The 17,845-nt window shown below is 45.4% G+C and overlaps 1 protein-coding gene and 1 long non-coding RNA gene across 9 annotated transcripts; one reads left to right on the forward strand and one right to left on the reverse strand.

The window, feature by feature from the left end:
* The first annotated feature begins 2,714 nt into the window (after positions 1–2,714).
* LOC125509150 (senescence-induced receptor-like serine/threonine-protein kinase) lies at positions 2,715–15,839 on the forward strand. 2 transcript variants are annotated; one of them, XM_048674054.2, is made up of 13 exons: positions 2,715–2,887; positions 9,145–9,709; positions 10,365–10,864; positions 12,087–12,222; positions 12,396–12,467; positions 12,555–12,626; positions 12,711–12,782; positions 13,019–13,164; positions 13,274–13,536; positions 13,866–13,992; positions 14,227–14,295; positions 14,382–14,571; positions 15,109–15,839. In XM_048674054.2, exons 1-13 carry the CDS (start codon positions 2,725–2,727, stop codon positions 15,497–15,499), a joined length of 2,766 nt encoding a protein of 921 aa, XP_048530011.2. In that variant the 5' UTR covers positions 2,715–2,724; the 3' UTR covers positions 15,500–15,839. The 2 variants fall into 2 exon arrangements, with proteins under 2 accessions (XP_048530011.2, XP_048530010.2); XM_048674053.2 differs by having other exon boundaries at positions 2,717–2,887; positions 13,268–13,536.
* On the reverse strand, positions 8,915–16,391 carry LOC125509151 (uncharacterized). Of its 7 annotated transcripts, none has more exons than XR_007283978.2 (5): positions 16,177–16,391; positions 15,819–15,862; positions 10,509–10,915; positions 10,357–10,428; positions 8,915–9,701 (listed from the first exon to the last, which is right to left on the reverse strand). It is a non-coding gene; the product is annotated as an uncharacterized LOC125509151 (long non-coding RNA). The 7 variants fall into 7 exon arrangements; XR_007283979.2 differs by having other exon boundaries at positions 8,915–10,141; XR_015604705.1 differs by having other exon boundaries at positions 10,357–10,915; positions 15,819–15,859.
* Between the last annotated feature and the right edge of the window lie 1,454 nt (positions 16,392–17,845).

A 17,845-nucleotide genomic window follows, 5' to 3' on the forward strand; every position in this document is an offset into this window, starting at 1 on the left:
ATTGGTTAGGTGTCACTTGGGAGTCTCCGTCAAGATTGTGGAGTTGAACCAAGGAGTTTGTACGGGCAAGGAGATCACCTACTTCATGAAGATCTGCCCTAGTGAGGCAAGTCCTTCGTGGGCGATGGCCATGGTGGGATAGACAAGGTTGCTTCTTCGTGGACCCTTTGTGGGTGGAGCCCTCCGTGGACTCGCGCAACCGTTACCCTTCGTGGGTTGAAGTCTCCATCAACGTGGATGTACGATAGCACCACCTATCGGAACCACGCCAAAAATCTCCGTGTCTACATTGCATTTGTTCCCTCCAAACTCCTCCCTTTACCTTCATATGCAATTGTTTTACATTCCGCTGCTATACTCTTAGAATTGCATGTGTAGGTTGTTTGCTTGACTTGTGCTAAGTTGCTAAAATCTGCCAAGAATTAAAATTGGGAAAATGCTAGATTTTTATTTGGTCAAGTAGTCTAATCACCCCCCCCTCTAGACATACTTTCGATCCTACACCAAGGCGCCGGCAGAAGGGCTGGGGCCAACGGCAATGGCTGTGGCGGCGGCGCCGCGAACCCACCGGCCGAAGGTAGCCCATAGGCCGCAGAGGGGCCGTAGGGCAGCGCGGGCGCGTATGACTGAGGAGCTGTGTGAAGCGCCTGATGAGAGGTCGGGCGGGCGCCGAAGAAGTCGGGGACAGGGGCGCGCGGTACAAGCATGGAGTACGCGTGAACGACCCCCATCCAGGGGTTCTGGCCAGCCTGCCAGGGTGCCGACGGGAGCTGCTGCTGCGGGTGGCGCGGCGCGCCGCCGTGGGCAGCCGACTGCTGCTGCTGCTGCTGTTTGCGGCCGCCGCGGTCACGGCGGCTACCGTGGCGCTGCTGCTGCTCGGCGGGGGGCGGCGGGGGGAGCCTGCGGCGGCTGCGGGTAGGGGAACCCGGGCGGCGGCGGCGCCTAGAAAGGGCCCGGGGCAGGCCGCGACGGGGGAGCCGGGGCGGTGGGCGGCGCGCCGCCGCGGGTACCGGTGGTGAGGGCCATGTCGGTGGCCCAGGTGCGCGACATCCGCATCCTCCTCTCCTTCAGCTTCAGGTACGCGACGATCTTGGGGAAGGTCGGGTTGGTGATGAGAGGGATGTTGGAGGCGGCGTTCCAGAAGTCATCGTTCAGGCCGGCAATGAGGGTGCTAAGAAGAAGCTCGTCGGAGACCTTCTCATCGAGGTCGCGGAGCTCGTCAACGAGCTTCTTGAGGCGCATGCAATAATCGTCAACAGACGAGTCAAGCTGCTGGCACCCAAAAAACTCGCCGTGCAAGAAAACCTTGCGTTGGAGCGCGTTGTCGGTGAAGAGGCCGTTGAGCTTGGTCCAAACGGTGTGAGCATCATCGTCGGCGGAGACCACCGTGTGGAAGAGGTCCTTCGAGATGGTGGTGTAGAACCAACGGATGAGAGTGGCGTCGATGGACGTCCACTCCTCATCGTCCTCCATGAAGCGGGAATCCACAGAGCTATCGATGTGATCTCGGAGGTTGTACTCACTGAACACAAGGGAGAAGTACGTCTTCCAGGCATAGTAGGTGGAGGAGATATGATCGAGAACGACGGGAACTCGAGCGAGGATGTTGAGATCGCGGATGACGACGGGGTCGGGATCATCGAACGGATTGGTGCGGCGGCTGCGGGTGGTGTCGGAGGAACCGGAGGAGGCCATGAGCCCGAGAGGGAAGGGGGGTGCGGCGGCACGCGGGAAGGGCGGCGCGGCTTGGGGCGGCGCGGCGTGAGGCGGGCGGAAGCGTGGAGAGGGGGAGGGCGGCTGCACACGTGGGCGGCGGCGCGGCGGCGTAAGGACGTGGCGGCAGCGGCGGCGGGTGGTGGCGGCGATTAGATCGCGGCGGCGGCGGCAATGGTTAGGGTTAGGATCATAGGTATGATATCATGTTGGAAACGAGAATTTTGGCAATGCTTCACAATGCATTGATAGGTGTATAACGCACGATATGTTAAGAAAAATTGACATGTGCTCCATCAGCCAACTCACTTATTTCGCTCCTCTAGTAACTTTGATATACTACTAGTGTTTTCTGCAGCGATTGCGGCAACACGGTGGTTGCCGAATTCCATAATCAGCCATACATATATCGGACGGAAGGGGGAAAATCAATGCATATTGCGCCTTCATTTTCTGCAAGCTGGTGAGCAAATCTCTAAAAAAGACTCTCGAAGCTCCTGTATGTCTGGACCGCAGTGTCTAGATCGTTTTTACCATTCAACGGGATCCCCTAAATATTCACGGACCTGGTTGCAAATTTGAGGATGTTTTGCGGACGTGTAGAGATCTGCATGTCCAACCAAAAGCAACTACGTTGTGACCCGCCACGTGTGGACATTTACGTCAGTCCATTTTAAGAGCTTGCGATTGGAGATGCCCTGAGCCCTAGGAAATCCAGGGTATACCTGCAAGTCAAAGTCTTGGGTATTTTGCGTCCTTCCGGTGCAACTGTGCAAGACACGGTTCAGCGGTGGATGGGTGGACTGAACATCTCGCCCGGATTGCACGCTTAGACGCCCCTGTAGTACTGGGTATAGACTTGGACGGGATCAACCGTCATGTTATAATCTGGAAGTGATCAGGCTACTATCACTGTCGATCGCGACCGCGGACTTTGACAACCCTGTGCATACAGCTACCCAGTTAGGCTCTCTCGGCCGTCCTATCTGAAGGCGTCTTGCTTATATAACTATGGTCGATACCCCATTGCTAGCTGCATTGCATCCCTCTGGCTGGCTCCGAGGGCAGAGGATGGGTTTGAATAGATCGATGGGTTGCACGATACCTTGCTTCTTGATCTTTCTTGCTGCGAGTCTACTACATGTACATGTGCACTCCGATGCTGATTCCTTAGGTACGTCCACGGCTTTGCTCTCAGTAATGAAGGTCTTTTTTCCTTGCCCAGTCCAAGATTAATTAAATTTTCATGGTTACTATAGTATTAGAAGGGTTGGGCGTGCTTTGCTGTGTCCTTGGTATTGTTGAGATTCTTAAAAAAATAATCTCATTTTGTTTTAAAATATAAGATGTTTTACTTTTGTGAAAAGTCCAATCTCTTTAAGTTTGATCAAATTTATGAAGAAATATATCAAAATTCGTAATATCAAATTGGTGTTATTGAATTCATCATGAAATGAATTTTCATAATTTTTTGACTTAATATTGTGGATGTCGATATTTTTGGCTCTAAAGTTGGTTAAAGTTAAAGAAATTTGATTTTTCAAAGAGCTAATACCCCTTGTATTTTGGAACTGGCGGAATATTTAGTTTGACGGATGGGGAAGACGATGGTGCGTGTGTTTTATTTTTATTTATAATGCGGTTATTTGTGGGCCTTTCATGGCGTGATTCTATGTTATGCGTTAATCAACTCACACTTCTGTGGATAAATTTCTCCATCGGTGGCTACATGTACTATATTGGTGCTATAGTATTATCACATGGTGGCGATTCTTTTTTCTAGGTGGTAAGAGGGTGCACGGGGTTGATATGTTTTTTAGCAGGCTGGTGTTGATTGATTTAAAAAATCGTTGGACCGATCAAAATCGTAAACCAAATTCAAAATCGAATATCTCAATCAAACAAAAGAGCTTCAAAATTAGAGAATATGGTGAATTAAAATAATTAAATGTGAGAGCTCCTTAAAAAACTATTGATCTGGTCAAAATCAGGTGACAAGATCCCCACCTGAATATATTGCTCAAAAAGCTGTCAAAGCCAAGAGTCACCCCTTAAGCTTTGGTTGATCCAGTTTATAAGGAAAACCAGATCAAAAATCTAAACAAGTTGATCCCGTTTATGAGAGAAACCGGGCCAAAAACCGTACATGTAACAAGGTTACAGAAGAAGAGAAAAAAATTGACGCCCAAGAGAAGGCACGGCCTATCTAGCAGGCAGAAAGGCCAACACCACGAGAGACACAAGTAGATGTAGGGTGCTGTCGAGGGATCACAATACCAAGACTCAGCAAACAACCTAACGCACCACACCGGCGTGCATACCGAGCCCCACGGCACACCAAAGGATTATCTATAATCAACGAGTGCCAAACCTTAACACGAACCTTGACTGGGAGATCCTCCACGGGCGGTCGAGACGATTAGCAGGTTGGGGAGGCATCATTGCGTCGTCATTGAGCAAAAGTGAACCGAGACAACACCAAGAGCCCGAAGCTCGCCGCAGCACAACAGCAACCATGGGAGGGTCTTGAGCATGACAACAACAGGGTGGAGACCACGCGAAGGACAGATGAAGAGAAACACATGAAGAAGAACACACCAACATGGATGGCACACAAATGATGAGCAAAGGCGGAAGAATGGTGGCAAAGGGCTCGACGAGGAAGCAACGCAACGACAACCATGGGAGGGTCTTGAGCAGGCACAACAATAGGACGACACACCACCGAAGGGCAGGGGTCGAATGAGAGGCAGCGGGTGATGGGTTGGAGGGGGGGTGTCACGGAGTCATTGGCAGACCCAAAGTCGCCAGCAACCTAGCACAAGGCATGTCAATGACAATGGCAGGGGTTCCCAAGCGACGCCTTCAACAAGGTGTACATCGTCGTCGGAGCTTTCGCCCGGACCCCCCCCCCCCCCCCCGAGAGGAGATGCATCTCCCAAACCACGCCTCCGGGGAGGATTACGACGGAAAGGGCGGCCGCCGTGGTCACTCATACAGAGCGGGATTTCTCCGGGAGTAAGCACCTGACCTCAAAGGCACTGCCAGCCGGCGTAGATACTCCAGCCTCGCCCAAGCATCAGAATCAACGCTAGCACTGGGGATGAAGCAGAGCAAAGGAGGTCGGGCGGCCACCCCGCACCACCCAGGCTGGACGAGCAGGCGGACCAAGACCCGAACAAGGCGGGGCGATGGATCCCGCAGCCGTGGGACACTGGCCTGTAGCAGAGGAGGGTCGACGTGGAGGATGGTGGTGCAGGTTGAGAGCGGCGAGCACCGGCCGGATCTGAATGGTGGAGGACGCCGACGGGCACGATGGAAGTGGATGCCGCGCGACGGTACGAGATGGAGCGAGGCAGGAGCTGGTCGGGGCATGGAGGAGCAAGACCCGGCATGGAGCCAAGCCGCGCTGGTGCAGGCCATGCGTGAGAGGGGAAGGTTGTATCCCGGAGCAGCGGATGTGGATCCAGAGCTGAGGCGCATAGCTCAGCGCTCGAGGGCGTGGAGTAGAGGCATGGAGTCGAGGCGCTGGAGAGCTGCGGTGAAGGCGGAGCGCAGCAGGCGAGGTCGAGGGCGGTCGAGGGAGCCCGTTGGATGCCAGCACGGCGAGCGGTGGCGAGGACCGGCCGCGGCAGAGCAGGTCGAAGCTGCGCTCCCGGCCCAGTCGGATGGAGGTCGAGGAAGGACGAGGGAGACCGGCGAAGCCCATCGCGACAAGCGGCGATGAGCGTCGGCAGGAGCCGAGCAGATCGAGGCGGCGCACTGTGATGAAACTTTTGGATCTTGGGGAGAGGGAGGAAGCCTGCAGGCGTGAGAGCAGGCCAAGCAAGGCCCCGCCGCCACCGTCCATCACACAGGGCTTAGCCCGGCGACATCCTCCGGCGACGGCTAGGGAAGGCAGCGGTGGTGGGCGGTTGGTTTGGTGGTGGCGGCGTGGGGCCTCTGGAGTCGCCACGAGCAACTCGGGAGGCAGCGGTCTCATCAACATGTTGGGGCGCCCAGTTGCCTCGCAATTTATGAAGTAGTTGGACCCCTCACAAGAGCGTAATAAGTTTCAAGTTTCAATCATTGAAACTTATGAGTTTCAACTGAAACTTGTAATTTTCTCGCTCATTTTTACTAAGTTTCATAGATAAAATTTTAAGGTACTTTTTTGTCGGCCGTAGCCACGAAAATCATGATTTTATCAGTCGCGCATACTAAGTTTTAAGAGTTGAAACTTAATATTTATTTTCAAAATTCATCAAAACATATTCAAAATGGATTTTATTTGAAAGCACTCATCACAATAAATACGAATATGCAAATAGAACTTAATTTGGACTTTACGTTTAAAAGATATAAAAGTTTGAAAATCAAAAGCCAAAAATAAAAACACGCAAGGGACTCGGTGCCCACACTTGTACCGTCCGCTGCTTTGTTAAGCCCGACCCGCCCCAAGGTATGATCAGGTTTAGATCAAAGCGATGGGCAGTACAAATTACAAACTTGACCCAATATAATGGAAAATTACACTTAAGTCCATGAGAGGACCCCTAACAGAGATGAAAGATCACAATTGGGTCTGAATCTTCTCTTGAATGAAAACAATCTAGTCGGCGCCTGGGACAGAACCACTTGGTCCGACAAGACCTCCCTATAACTGCATTGCCATGGACTCCACCCTGAAGCACACTATCTCCCTCTGGCATACTTTAATTCAACACTAAATTGATAACCATTACAATCTCATGTCAGGCCTTTTTGTCGGGACTTGTGAGATATATTCAGCTCAATAAATCAGAGTCTAATGTGAAAAGTATTGGATGGAAGAATATTGTGTTGTTGTTGTATTGATCTGACCCAGGTGTGGGATATATATAGAGTACAATATATGAGAGAGATTTGGAGTAGGGGACAAGTCGTACATGGTTTAAACCAATCCTATCTCTAACTCCTATTCTCTAACTTAAACATAATTATACTTCTAACATTCCCCCTCAGTCGTAGCATGAGTGAAGCAGACGATGACGACTGAATTTGAACTCTTGTGCTTTCGTCGTCTTCTCCGCCGCGCCATCATCAATTGCGTCTCTGATGGGTCGGCACCTAGGGCGGTGACTGCGTCCCCTTCTGGTTCCTTCCTGCCTTCTCCTCTATTCCCTCCCGCAGTCACAGCGGGAGTGGCGTGAACGCTAGTGACGACACGGACGCTGTTGACTGGAGTTGTTGCCGATGAGTTGCTGTAGACGTAGCCATTAATGTCAATGTCGAGGTAGCCGATCATGTGATGTAGCCGTGGTCGAGATAGTCGTGGATGATGAAGCCGCACAAAGCCGGAGGCGCAAAAAATTGCGCGATGTTATAGATGACGGAGCTGCAGTCGTGGACGATGCACCTTGCGGATATCAGAGGGTGCCGTCGGCGATGAGTCCACCGGTTTTGCCAAGACCGGAGGAAACCCATCGAGCACACATCGGTTTTGTCAGAACCGTGTGGCCGTGTTGGGGTCGTCACTATATTGACGCCATGTCGATGCAGTCGTGCCGTCGTGGATGACGCGGTCGATGCCGCCATCGTGACGCGGTCATTGCCTTCGTCGAGGTCGCATCTTGCAGAAAAGTCTATCAAAGGACGCTAGGTGCCCATCTTGTGGACGAGGCGGCGGCGGTGTGTTGATGAAGATGTTGGTGAAGACGACGTTGATGAAAACCTTGGTGATGAAGTGTCGGCGATGACGTCGCAGCGGCATGTCGACGATGATGCGTTGCTAGAAGGCGTCCCTCCGCGGCGACGAACTGTCGATGTCGCGCCGTGATGAAGAAGTATGTTGGCTCATAGCCTGGCGTAGTCGTACTGGTTGATGTACTTCGGCTCGGGTCGTCGAATATTGATGCAGAACGCTCGGTGTAGATCGATGTGTCAGATTGGTGATGTCGATGCAGTTGCAGCAGGTCGGCTCGGTGTAGATGTGTTCGGCTGGCTGCACCCCTCCGTGTTGGAGTAGATGTGCCGCAGGAACTGCTGCAGATTGACGCCGCGTGCGTGAGATGCTGATGCTGGACAGGTCGATGAAGCTGAAGACGCGTGGAGCCGGGTCCGGAAGAAGCTCGATGCCGATGCTATCTGGTTGGAGCTCGATCGTAGCATGCTCATATCCATCAGCACGCACTTGGTCGTGCCGTGCATGTATGTGAAGCTTGATGGCGCATCTGCATGATGAATTACTGGGAGTGACTCGTCCTGTACCTGGAAGGCTGGAATTGCTGCTGCTTACGGCGCGTGTGCGTGCGAGGCTGCCCCTAGAGGTCATGCGGGTTGATGGAGCTACAGACATGTCGAGCCGCGTACTGGAGGTGTCGGCCCGGAGATCCGCGTGCGAGAGTCCGCCCTCCCGTGATCCAAACGGGCGTGATCTTGATCACTGTTGTGAGATCCGCATACTCATAGTCTCGTACACGATGGAAATCTCTACGGGAGCTACACCCACCTGTGAACGTGCGTGTCATTCGCTGCTGCTCGCCGGTGCGCCGTCTCCGCCTGAGAAGCCGCAGTCTATCGGTGACTGCGTCCCCCACGGTCCGCAACATGCCCCGCCGTTGTGTAGACCAACCAAAGCTTGATTTTCACCGGAATTTTGAGGGTAGATTTAGGGATTTTATTTTGTGGCTAAAAGGAATTGATCGAATCTAACTAAGGAATTGATCTATTGATTGTGAACTCGAAAAAATGGATCCAAAACTACGTGACCGATCTAATCTTTGATTGATCGGGTGCCGCGCCCCCGGAGAGAGGAGATTTATCTCCCCGGGGGCGGCGAGCTGCGGAAATGGTGGAAGGTCCTAGGATCGGCGTCGTTGGACAAACCGCTCTGATACCATGTGAAAGTATTGGATGGAAGAATATTGTGTTGTTGTTGTATTGATCTAACCCAGGTGTGGGATATATATAGAGTATAATATGCGAGAGAGACTTGAAGTAGGGGACAAGTCGTACATGGTTTAAACCAATCCTATCTCTAACTCCTATTCTCTAACTTAAATATAATTATAAAATATGAGATGACTGAATATTATGGTGTTCTATGTTGTTGTGATCCGACCCTTATATGGGGTATATATATAATACACAAGGGGTAGAGGCTTGGAGTACAAGACAAAATATACATTGTTTAAATCTATTCGATCTCTATCTCCTTATCTCTATCTTTAAACCCAATATGTATTCTAACATCTAATTCATTTATCGACTTCTAGCAATTCACAATGTATGTACTCGAAAGATTTTTTACAGAAGTTAGAAAAATGAAAAGTTCACCAAAGCCTCCTGAGAAAGTACAAAAATAATCACAAGGAAACAGGGCTCAGCTCACTACAGCCCGAGATTTGATCCATTTCTTGCTCCACCCGCGTTCCATTGATTTTTACCTAACATGTTTCCCCATCCGTGCAGACGAAGGATTCATCAGCATAGACTGCGGGCTTCCAGGTGGATCCAGCTACCTGGACGAGAAAACAGGTTTCAACTACACTTCAGACGATGGGTACATAAACACCGGAGAGAACCACAACATCTCTGTAGAATACAATGCTCTTGAACTGCTCAGGTCAAGTTTGAACCTCAGAAGCTTTCCCAATGGAGGCCGGAACTGCTACACCTTGTCTCCTGCCACGACAGGCTTCAAGTACCTCGTGAGAGCAACGTTCTTGCACGGGAATTATGATGGTAAGGAGCGTGACCTCGTCAGGTTGCCACTGGTGTTTGATCTCTACATGGGGCTCCATTTCTGGGACCGGATCAGCGTCAGCAGCACTACGACGATGTACGTCGCGGAGGCAATCTTTGTGGCTGAGGTAAGCTCAATATCCGTTTGCTTGATAGACATTGGCAGTGGGACTGCCTTTGTGTCGTCACTGGAGATGAGGCAGATGAAGAGCTCATTGTACCCAGTAGCCTTGCAAAATCAGTCCATCGCGCTCCAGGAACGGCGTAGCCTTGGTGCAAGCAGCCTAGTCAGGTAATTAAGTTCAGAGAGTAATGTAGTGTATTTTCTATTAACTACTCCCTCTGTAACAAAATATAAGATGTTTTTCAATGCCCTATGCAAAACCAAAAAAATGTCTTACATTTTGGTACAGAGGCAATATAAAAGTAACAAATACCTGTAAATAAGACGAAGAACAGTGAACTGCACTATATCTTTCTAAACATTGTATTACTTGGGTCTTTCATTCATATCTACTAACAACAATAATTCTCCGCTGATTTCTTTTACGTGACAATCAAGTGGTTAGAGGAGACTTAGATTGAGCAAAAATTCAATATATGGGCATGCTGAATAAGATTAACACACCTGTTAGCTCATTTGTATAACTCTGGGGATCATATTATCAAAAATGTGTATCTTGAGCTTACAATCCAGGCAAAGAATTTGATAAAGTTTACTAACCTGCATGCAGTTTACTCGGTGATGAAACATTAGCATATACAAAACCACTAAACACAGTTTACGTACAAACTTTTAGGAAGTGTGGTTCGCATCAATTGCAGAAATAGTGTACAACAAGAAAATAAGTACAAAGTTGCTACTTCATAACTAGTGAAAACATAACAATTTACATAAACACATAAAGATATACACAAGCATATTAACTCAGTTGTTACCTTTGCAGGTATCCGGATGATCCCTACGATCGTTTGTGGTGGCCATCAAACGGTACCTCACGGTGGCTGAATCTATCGACAACAAGTGAAATTAAACATTATTTAACTGATGAAGTTGAGGTACCAATTAGAGTGCTCCAAACTGCCGTCACCTCGCCTACCACCTCCATCCCTCTCAACTTGTCGTGGACAGTTCCTTCTGCCTGGCTGGCCATGGCACCGCCTGGGTACTACCTCAATTTGTATTATACTGATTTCCAGAATCAACACAAACGGGAATTTGATATATACTACAATGGCTTCCTGTGGGAGGCAAATAATCGGCCAGTCAGCCCAGCCTATCTCTTTGCAGACTATACAACTGCCACCGCTATAGTCACTGATGCCAGCGGTTTCTACAATGTCTGCATCATCGCTACCAACACCTCTGTGCTCCCTCCCATACTAAGTGCATACGAGATATACTACCTCATCCAGCATGATGATACTGCAACCGATACACAAGATGGTACGTCCACATTCCGATCTCCCTTGGTTCCAGCCAACGGAGAAGAGTTCTCTGCATAATTGTGAAGTCATGGTTTGCCATTTTCACATGTGTTAAGAGAAAATGATAAATACAAAGATGCAAAGAGAAACAACTAAGACCCTTACGCTGAATAAAAAAAGGCAACAAATTTAGGATAATGTCTGGTTCACCATAGGGTCCTACAAATAATACACTTCACACCATTCCAAATATTGAGACGTGAAATCATTTGTGCAAACACGAACATGGCAGGTATCCAGTACAAAAGCCAATTTTGGGCACAAAGCAACTTTTGGCTAGGTATCGGATCAACACTTACTTTCTTGCAAATAAGTTCTAGATGTAGTTCATGGTTGTGGTGCCATTCTTTAAAATTAAACTTCAAATTAACAGTGCGTTAGAAGACAAGACAAGTTTGCTCAGAACACATCTAACTTTTATTTAATTTTCCTATCCTTTTTATTTATAACTTGTCAGAATTTTCTTACCTTTTCTACTCTTTATGTAGATTATGTTGAATAAACGTAAACTTGAAACACTAAATGTATAAGGCTAGTAATTTTCTGAATTTTCATGCTGATTTGGTACTTACACTAAATCTTTGCACTTTTGTATAAGATACCTCTGCAACATTCAGCTTCTTGAACTTCTCACTTGTTTCTCTTCATTGCAAATGATTTTCCATCCTAACTAGCTGCACATAACTATATGTACTTCATGCGTTCATTCACAACTTTTCTGATGCTATTTGGTAAAGGATGGGGACATGTATCTCTACTCGGGAATAGTAATTGCATTTGCCCCTACCAGTTTCCAAGTTTATCAATTACTTTAATCAGGACCCTGTAGCCCTTCTTTCAAGGGGTTACAACCAGCACCATCTCCAAATATGCAAATGCCTATGGCATTTCATGTGTACTTCATACAAAAATCATATATACTGCTAATACTTCACGCATCATGTGTATTCATTGTAATTTCAGACTGGTTTTAATTCTGAAATCTGAATAGGTGAAGAAATCCTTAAACTGAAGAAAAAAAGGAGAAACATCACAGATAACTCACATAGGAATACCAGATTGTAGTATGCATTGCAAATTAATAACTTTTTTTCAGTTCATAAGGTTAATAGGGTTGTCCCTAATTATACTATTGTAGTATGCTAATTTCATGCTTTGTTCTATCATTTTTATTCTCTTAGTTGAAGCAATGATGAATATCAAAAGTGAATACCAAGTCGAGAAGAACTGGATGGGTGACCCATGTTTACCCGAAAAATATACATGGATTGGATTGACATGTAGAAGTGATGGAGTGACATCAAGAGTAAAAACTTTGTAAGTCTTTGGTTAATTTTTTCATACTACTTTCGAATTAATAAAGCTGGCACTGAATTTTGGTTCCAAGTGTGTGAGATTATCCAGATTTAAACCCTAACTCTAAATCATCCAGCGGATTAATTATTGTTTTTCCAACATAGTAGCACTAACATAGTACATCATTTTTTCAGGGACATGTCCAACAGTGATTTGCAAGGTGCAATATCTGAACAATTTTCTTTTTTGAAATCACTCCAATACTTGTGAGTATAATTTTATAAAAGTTTGTTTTCTTAGTTAATAGCTCGAAATTCTGTCAGTAAGTGGTATGTTTTCAAAATCTATTTCAGGAATCTGTCGTTCAATAATTTAAATGGACCAGTGCCCGATTCTTTGACAAACTTATTGTCCCTTCGTGTCCTGTAAGTCCTATGCTTTGGCAGTTTATGAAACAAGACAGTCATATAGATTGATTGGGGACGATTTGTTGTCTTTTTTTTCTGCAGCGATCTATCAGGGAATCATCTTGATGGTCCAATTCCTGAAGCTTTATGCATGGCACGCTCACTTACTTTAAGGTTTGGATCTCTTTCTTCTCTTTGATTTTGCTCCATAGATGCTGATACAATTTTAAAGCAGACCTCCTTGAGGCCGACTTGTAAGAATTGGAATGCAACATCTACAGATTTAGGGTGAAATAAAAAGCAACATATTAAGTGTTTATTTTTACTCTGATGTCTAGTATATCAACCTCTGGAACATCCATATATGCCTTCATCCAATTCATTAGAGTGATTTTTTAATGTAATTTTAGGTATGACACCATAAATGGAGATCCATGCAATGGAAAATCACCACATAAGGAAAACACCCTCCTCATAACTGTCGTAGCAGTACCTGTGGTGATAATGGCATTGCTGGCATGTACATTGACAGTGTTTTGTTTCTGCAGAAAGCAAGGTAGATATATGTCCTGTTAATTCTTACAAATTTGGTTTATTTCAAGATACGAGTTCTAATGATTTCGACTTTTTTCCTTTGCTGCAACAAATGATTTATCAAGATTCAGTTCCAAGTGTGCTACTGGGATGTGTTGATCTGCCAGGTCCCAAAAGTCAAGAAAACTGTAAAGGTCATATACACACATCCGACAGCCGTGAATTCACATATGCGGAGTTGGTTGCAATAACAAACAATTTTTCCGCATGCATTGGTGAAGGAGGTTATGGACCTGTCTTCCATGGCCAATTAAAAGATGGTACCCAGGTTGCTGTCAAGATGCATTCTCCAACATCAGCAACAGGAAAAGGGATGGAAGAGTTTTTAGCTGAGGTATTTAATTTGAATCTATAGAGTATGACAGGCAATTTTTATAAGTATGCATTCCAAGCAGAATATAGATTCAATTGTCCAAGGATTTCTCATGTTATTCGTAGTATACTGAAAAGATTTGTGAAATTATGGGTATATGAAGTTTGTAGATCATTAGGTAAGATAAATAACAGGTGGAACTAATAAATGCATATCCAATATTGTAACTTGCCAGGCGAAAGGGATAACGATTCCATCACTTCCATAATATCATTTTGAAACTGACTTTCAGAACTAAAAACACTTCTGCAGGGTCTCAGACTCTAAATTTATTTTATTTTATTTTGTAGGTTGGGAGCTTAACAACCGTGCACCATAGGTATCTCGTTGTGCTGGTTGGCTACTGCACTGACAAGGACCATTTAGCTCTAATTTATGAGTACATGCCTAATGGAAGTCTTTATGATAACATACGAGGTTCGTAATTTGCAAATTCCAAAATTATAATCCCGGACTTCCTTGCGAAATCCCTTTCCTAAAGAAGAAAACTATGATTAGTAGTACTATGTATCATTGTTCTTTAGAGATCATGCAATGTACAAAACTATTTACATGATTTTAAGCCTTCATTAAATGCATCTTGTGTTACTCACTTTGCGACCGCATCCGGATAAATTGTTAGCTTTTACAACTTCAATTGTGATACTTCAGGCAGAAATGCAATTGTTCAGACACTGGGATGGCGTGATCGAGCACGGATTGCACTTGAAGCTGCCCAAGGTGTACTTTGGAGGAAACACTGCATTTCTTGATTTTGCCAGTTAAATGCACAAGCAATATATGATAACATGTATTATCTTACATAGGTTTGGACTACTTGCACACGGGATGCGTATTACCAATAATTCATAGAGACTTGAAGGCGCACAACATTCTTCTAGGACATGACATGGTTGCTAAGATCTCAGATTTTGGATTGTCCAAGTCATACATCAATGTGGCACAAAGTCACATATCTGTGACAGCTGCAGGAACTCTAGGCTACATCGATCCAGAGTTTGTTTTCATACCTATTCTCTTAGAATCATGTATAAAGTTATTAGGAAGTAAAAAACACTTCACTATAAAAAAAGGTGCATTGAATTATATTATTTTTTATTAAAATAAAGGCCTCATATTAGGCAATCAGGCCTTTGTAATGAACCCATGCATATGTAAGCGTCTTCGATTTAAACACCAAATTAATATTAGAAGTTCCCAGCAGAATTAGTTGTGCCTCGCGATTTACTATAGCTGTGTATGAAATATCTAAGTTCAGACTCATTGAATGTTATGAGTAACAAAAATGTGGAAAATCCGATAAATGGTACATTAAATGAAAAAGAAAAACATACATACTATTGTGCATATTTGGTGCCTAAACTAGAAGTAGATTGCAGCTGCACAGCAAAGGGTGATTGCATATGAATCCTGCTAACCAGGCATTGTTGGCCTATGTGTGCATTGCTTCATTTTCTACTTAACTTCATAAAATTCAAATAGTTTTCACAGAACGAACTAACCAGGCACATTGGCCCAACTGCTCTTTTCTAGGTACTGTGTTAGCGGCAGGCTCACCACAAGCAGTGATGTCTTCAGCTTTGGAGTGGTTTTACTAGAGATTGTCACAGGTGAACCTCCAATCTTGCCGACCCCTGTGCATATTGTGCAGCGTGTAAAGGAGAAGGTTATCATGGGCGATATTGAGGCAATTGTTGATCGAAGACTTCACTGTCAATATGACTTCAGTTCTATTTGGAAGGTTGTGGACATGGCCCTGCTTTGCACAAGAGAGGTGTCCAGTGAGAGGCCAACAATGAGTATGGTGGTGGCTCAGCTAAAGGACGCTCTAGCACTGGAAGAATCACGTGTAAGTTCAAGCACCATTAGCCAAGTCGGTTCTAATGTGGACCTGTCAATTAGCTGGGTAGCATCAGGAAGATGAAGCCTAAGTGATCCATTCTGAAATTACTCTTTAAATATTGGTGTATTCATGGACATGTGTGCATGTCTAATGGAGTCCTAGACACGTATGCTACAACTTGAGAGATGTATCTGTGACATATAGCATATCATGCATTCTGTATCCTATAGAACTATGCAATGTCTGAAACTTTAGCTTCGTAGGTGATGTCTTAAGAGTATTTCAAAGATCAATCAGAAAGACTGCCTGAAAAAAGCTATAACAGGATATCGGAATTGCCACTTCCAAATGTGGATGTTCTTCTGCAAACCGGAGCAATATGTAAAGCTAAAAAGATTACCCGGATCTGTATTTTCTGTCACTTCTCTCCGGCAGAATATCCTGCTACATACATACCAAAGTTCTGTTCAGGAGCATCTAAAAGCAAATGGAAGACATCTCTTCCAATGTTAAATCACAAAAAACACGACGAAGCATGATGAATTCTCAGTTGCTAATACGAACAAGCACAAACTATTGGAACCTGCAATTCACTATTTCACAGCTAAAAACGCTAGGAATTCGATTGAGCCCGAGTTAGGGCACCTGGTGCGTAGCAATGCATAGCGAAATCATGCTGGAACATACAACTTCAACACATGGATATGGATCAAAATTTGAAGCATTCGATGAATCAGGTTGCGGTGTAACCTAGTTACCTCGACAAGGATACGCTACTGCAAACTGTGGCAAGAACTCGAAGCCTCGCCACCAGCACCAGATGGGGGAGCATGGCCGCGGGGAATCGGAGGGGAGCTGGCTAATCTCGATGGCCACCGGAGGCTGTGTAGGGCGTGGGCCACTCACGCTGGCGACTCGCAAGTCAACGCCCAAGGGGAGCGAGAGAAGCGTTTTTTTCTGTTGCTGGCGCGGACTGCGCAGGAATGTTACGGAGAAAATATCGGATACATATCCGGTGTTTCCTCGGAAATGGCTCCATTTACAAAAATAATAATCAGAATTTAACTCTTTAAATTTCAAAAATTGAAAAGAATACACATGTACATAGGGATGTATATTGAATGTTTCTAAAATTTAATGATGAAATATGTTTTGACATGAGCAGCGAAAAAATCATGTAAGGGCCCAGGATTTGAAGATTTAAGGAGTTCCTATTCAAAATTTCAAAGATTAAATTTTTTATTACAGCGATATATCAGAATTGATCGTAACATGAAATTGCTTCATATTTTAGAAAACAGGCATAAGAAGCGTTCAACTTTAAATTAATAGTAAAAGTCAACACAGCCAACGTAACATAGTTATAACATACTCATATGGTAAGCGACGAAATTACAAATGAGCTACAGACTACTTATAGAGTACATCAAGATTTAAAAGAGGCCATGAGTCGTAAGCGCCGCAATTATGAATGAGCTGTCCTATGGTAAGCATGAAACTGCTTTCTTGAGCAAGACATTCTCGCCACGTCATTGTCCTTCCTCTTCGTCAGAGAACACCAACCATTGCTATCCCGCAAAAAAAGAGAGGACACCATTGCTGAAAAAAGGCACCATTTAAAAATGTAATTAGCAGGGCAAGAAGGGAACAATCCTTCAATAGAAAGTTTGTTGCGAATAGTCCAGAGGGCCCGGGTCAGGGGCGAAGCCAGGAAAACAAGTCGTCGGGGTCAATACGAACAAGTAAAACTAATATATCCTCTCAAAACTAACATGTCTACAATGTTTTTAGTAACCTCACATAAATAAGAAACCATAGTGGCCAATGTATGATAACAAAAAAAACTCTGATTACAAAAATAGGTATCTTTTTATTTTGCTAGCTTACTTGACGTTGTGATTGGGGTGTAACTTGAGGCACTAATCTAGATTGTGTAATCCATGTGATTAACCATCTAGACCGTCAAGTAATTTTAAGAAAAAACCACATGTCAAACAAACCCTAAAATAATAGGAGAATAGGAATTTAAGATGTTAAATCTCACTCCTTCGGATTAATAAGATGAATAAATCAATTTTTCTGTCACTTACAAACTGGATCTGCAGACCAGATGGAAAGGATTAGAGATGGGGGCGGTCGGCGGCCTAAGTTACAAGCATATACGAGATTTCATCAAGCAGCGATCGCTGTGGTCTCATTTCATCCTAAACTTCACCAGGGCTGTACAGGGACTGAAAATAGCCTTGCCTGCCCGCATATGCGATTGTGTGACAGATTAGGCAGTTTGTTTCATCCCTCGGTGTACAAAGCTAGAATGTAAACTGAAAGCCATGTGCTCTTGCATGCGAGACAAGGCAAGTGGAGGCCGTTTCAATCCTTCCTTGTTTGGTTTGGAAGGCTGTTCATCACGACTACTTGGTACTTCCT

The sequence above is a fragment of the Triticum urartu genome, chromosome 5A (assembly GCF_056163025.1).
Source record: "Triticum urartu cultivar PI428250 chromosome 5A, HENAU_Tu73, whole genome shotgun sequence".
Taxonomy (NCBI): Eukaryota; Viridiplantae; Streptophyta; class Magnoliopsida; order Poales; family Poaceae; genus Triticum; species Triticum urartu.

What these genes read in the sequence shown, in the direction of transcription:
- LOC125509150 (XM_048674053.2), top strand. Translation starts at nt 2,725, where the DNA reads ATGGTCGATACCCCATTGCTAGCTGCATTGCATCCCTCTGGCTGGCTC. An exon ending in TGCACTTGAAGCTGCCCAAG is followed by an intron (nt 14,296 to 14,381) that starts GTGTACTTTGGA and finishes TATCTTACATAG; the next exon opens with GTTTGGACTACTTGCACACG. An exon ending in CTAGGCTACATCGATCCAGA is followed by an intron (nt 14,572 to 15,108) that starts GTTTGTTTTCAT and finishes GCTCTTTTCTAG; the next exon opens with GTACTGTGTTAGCGGCAGGC.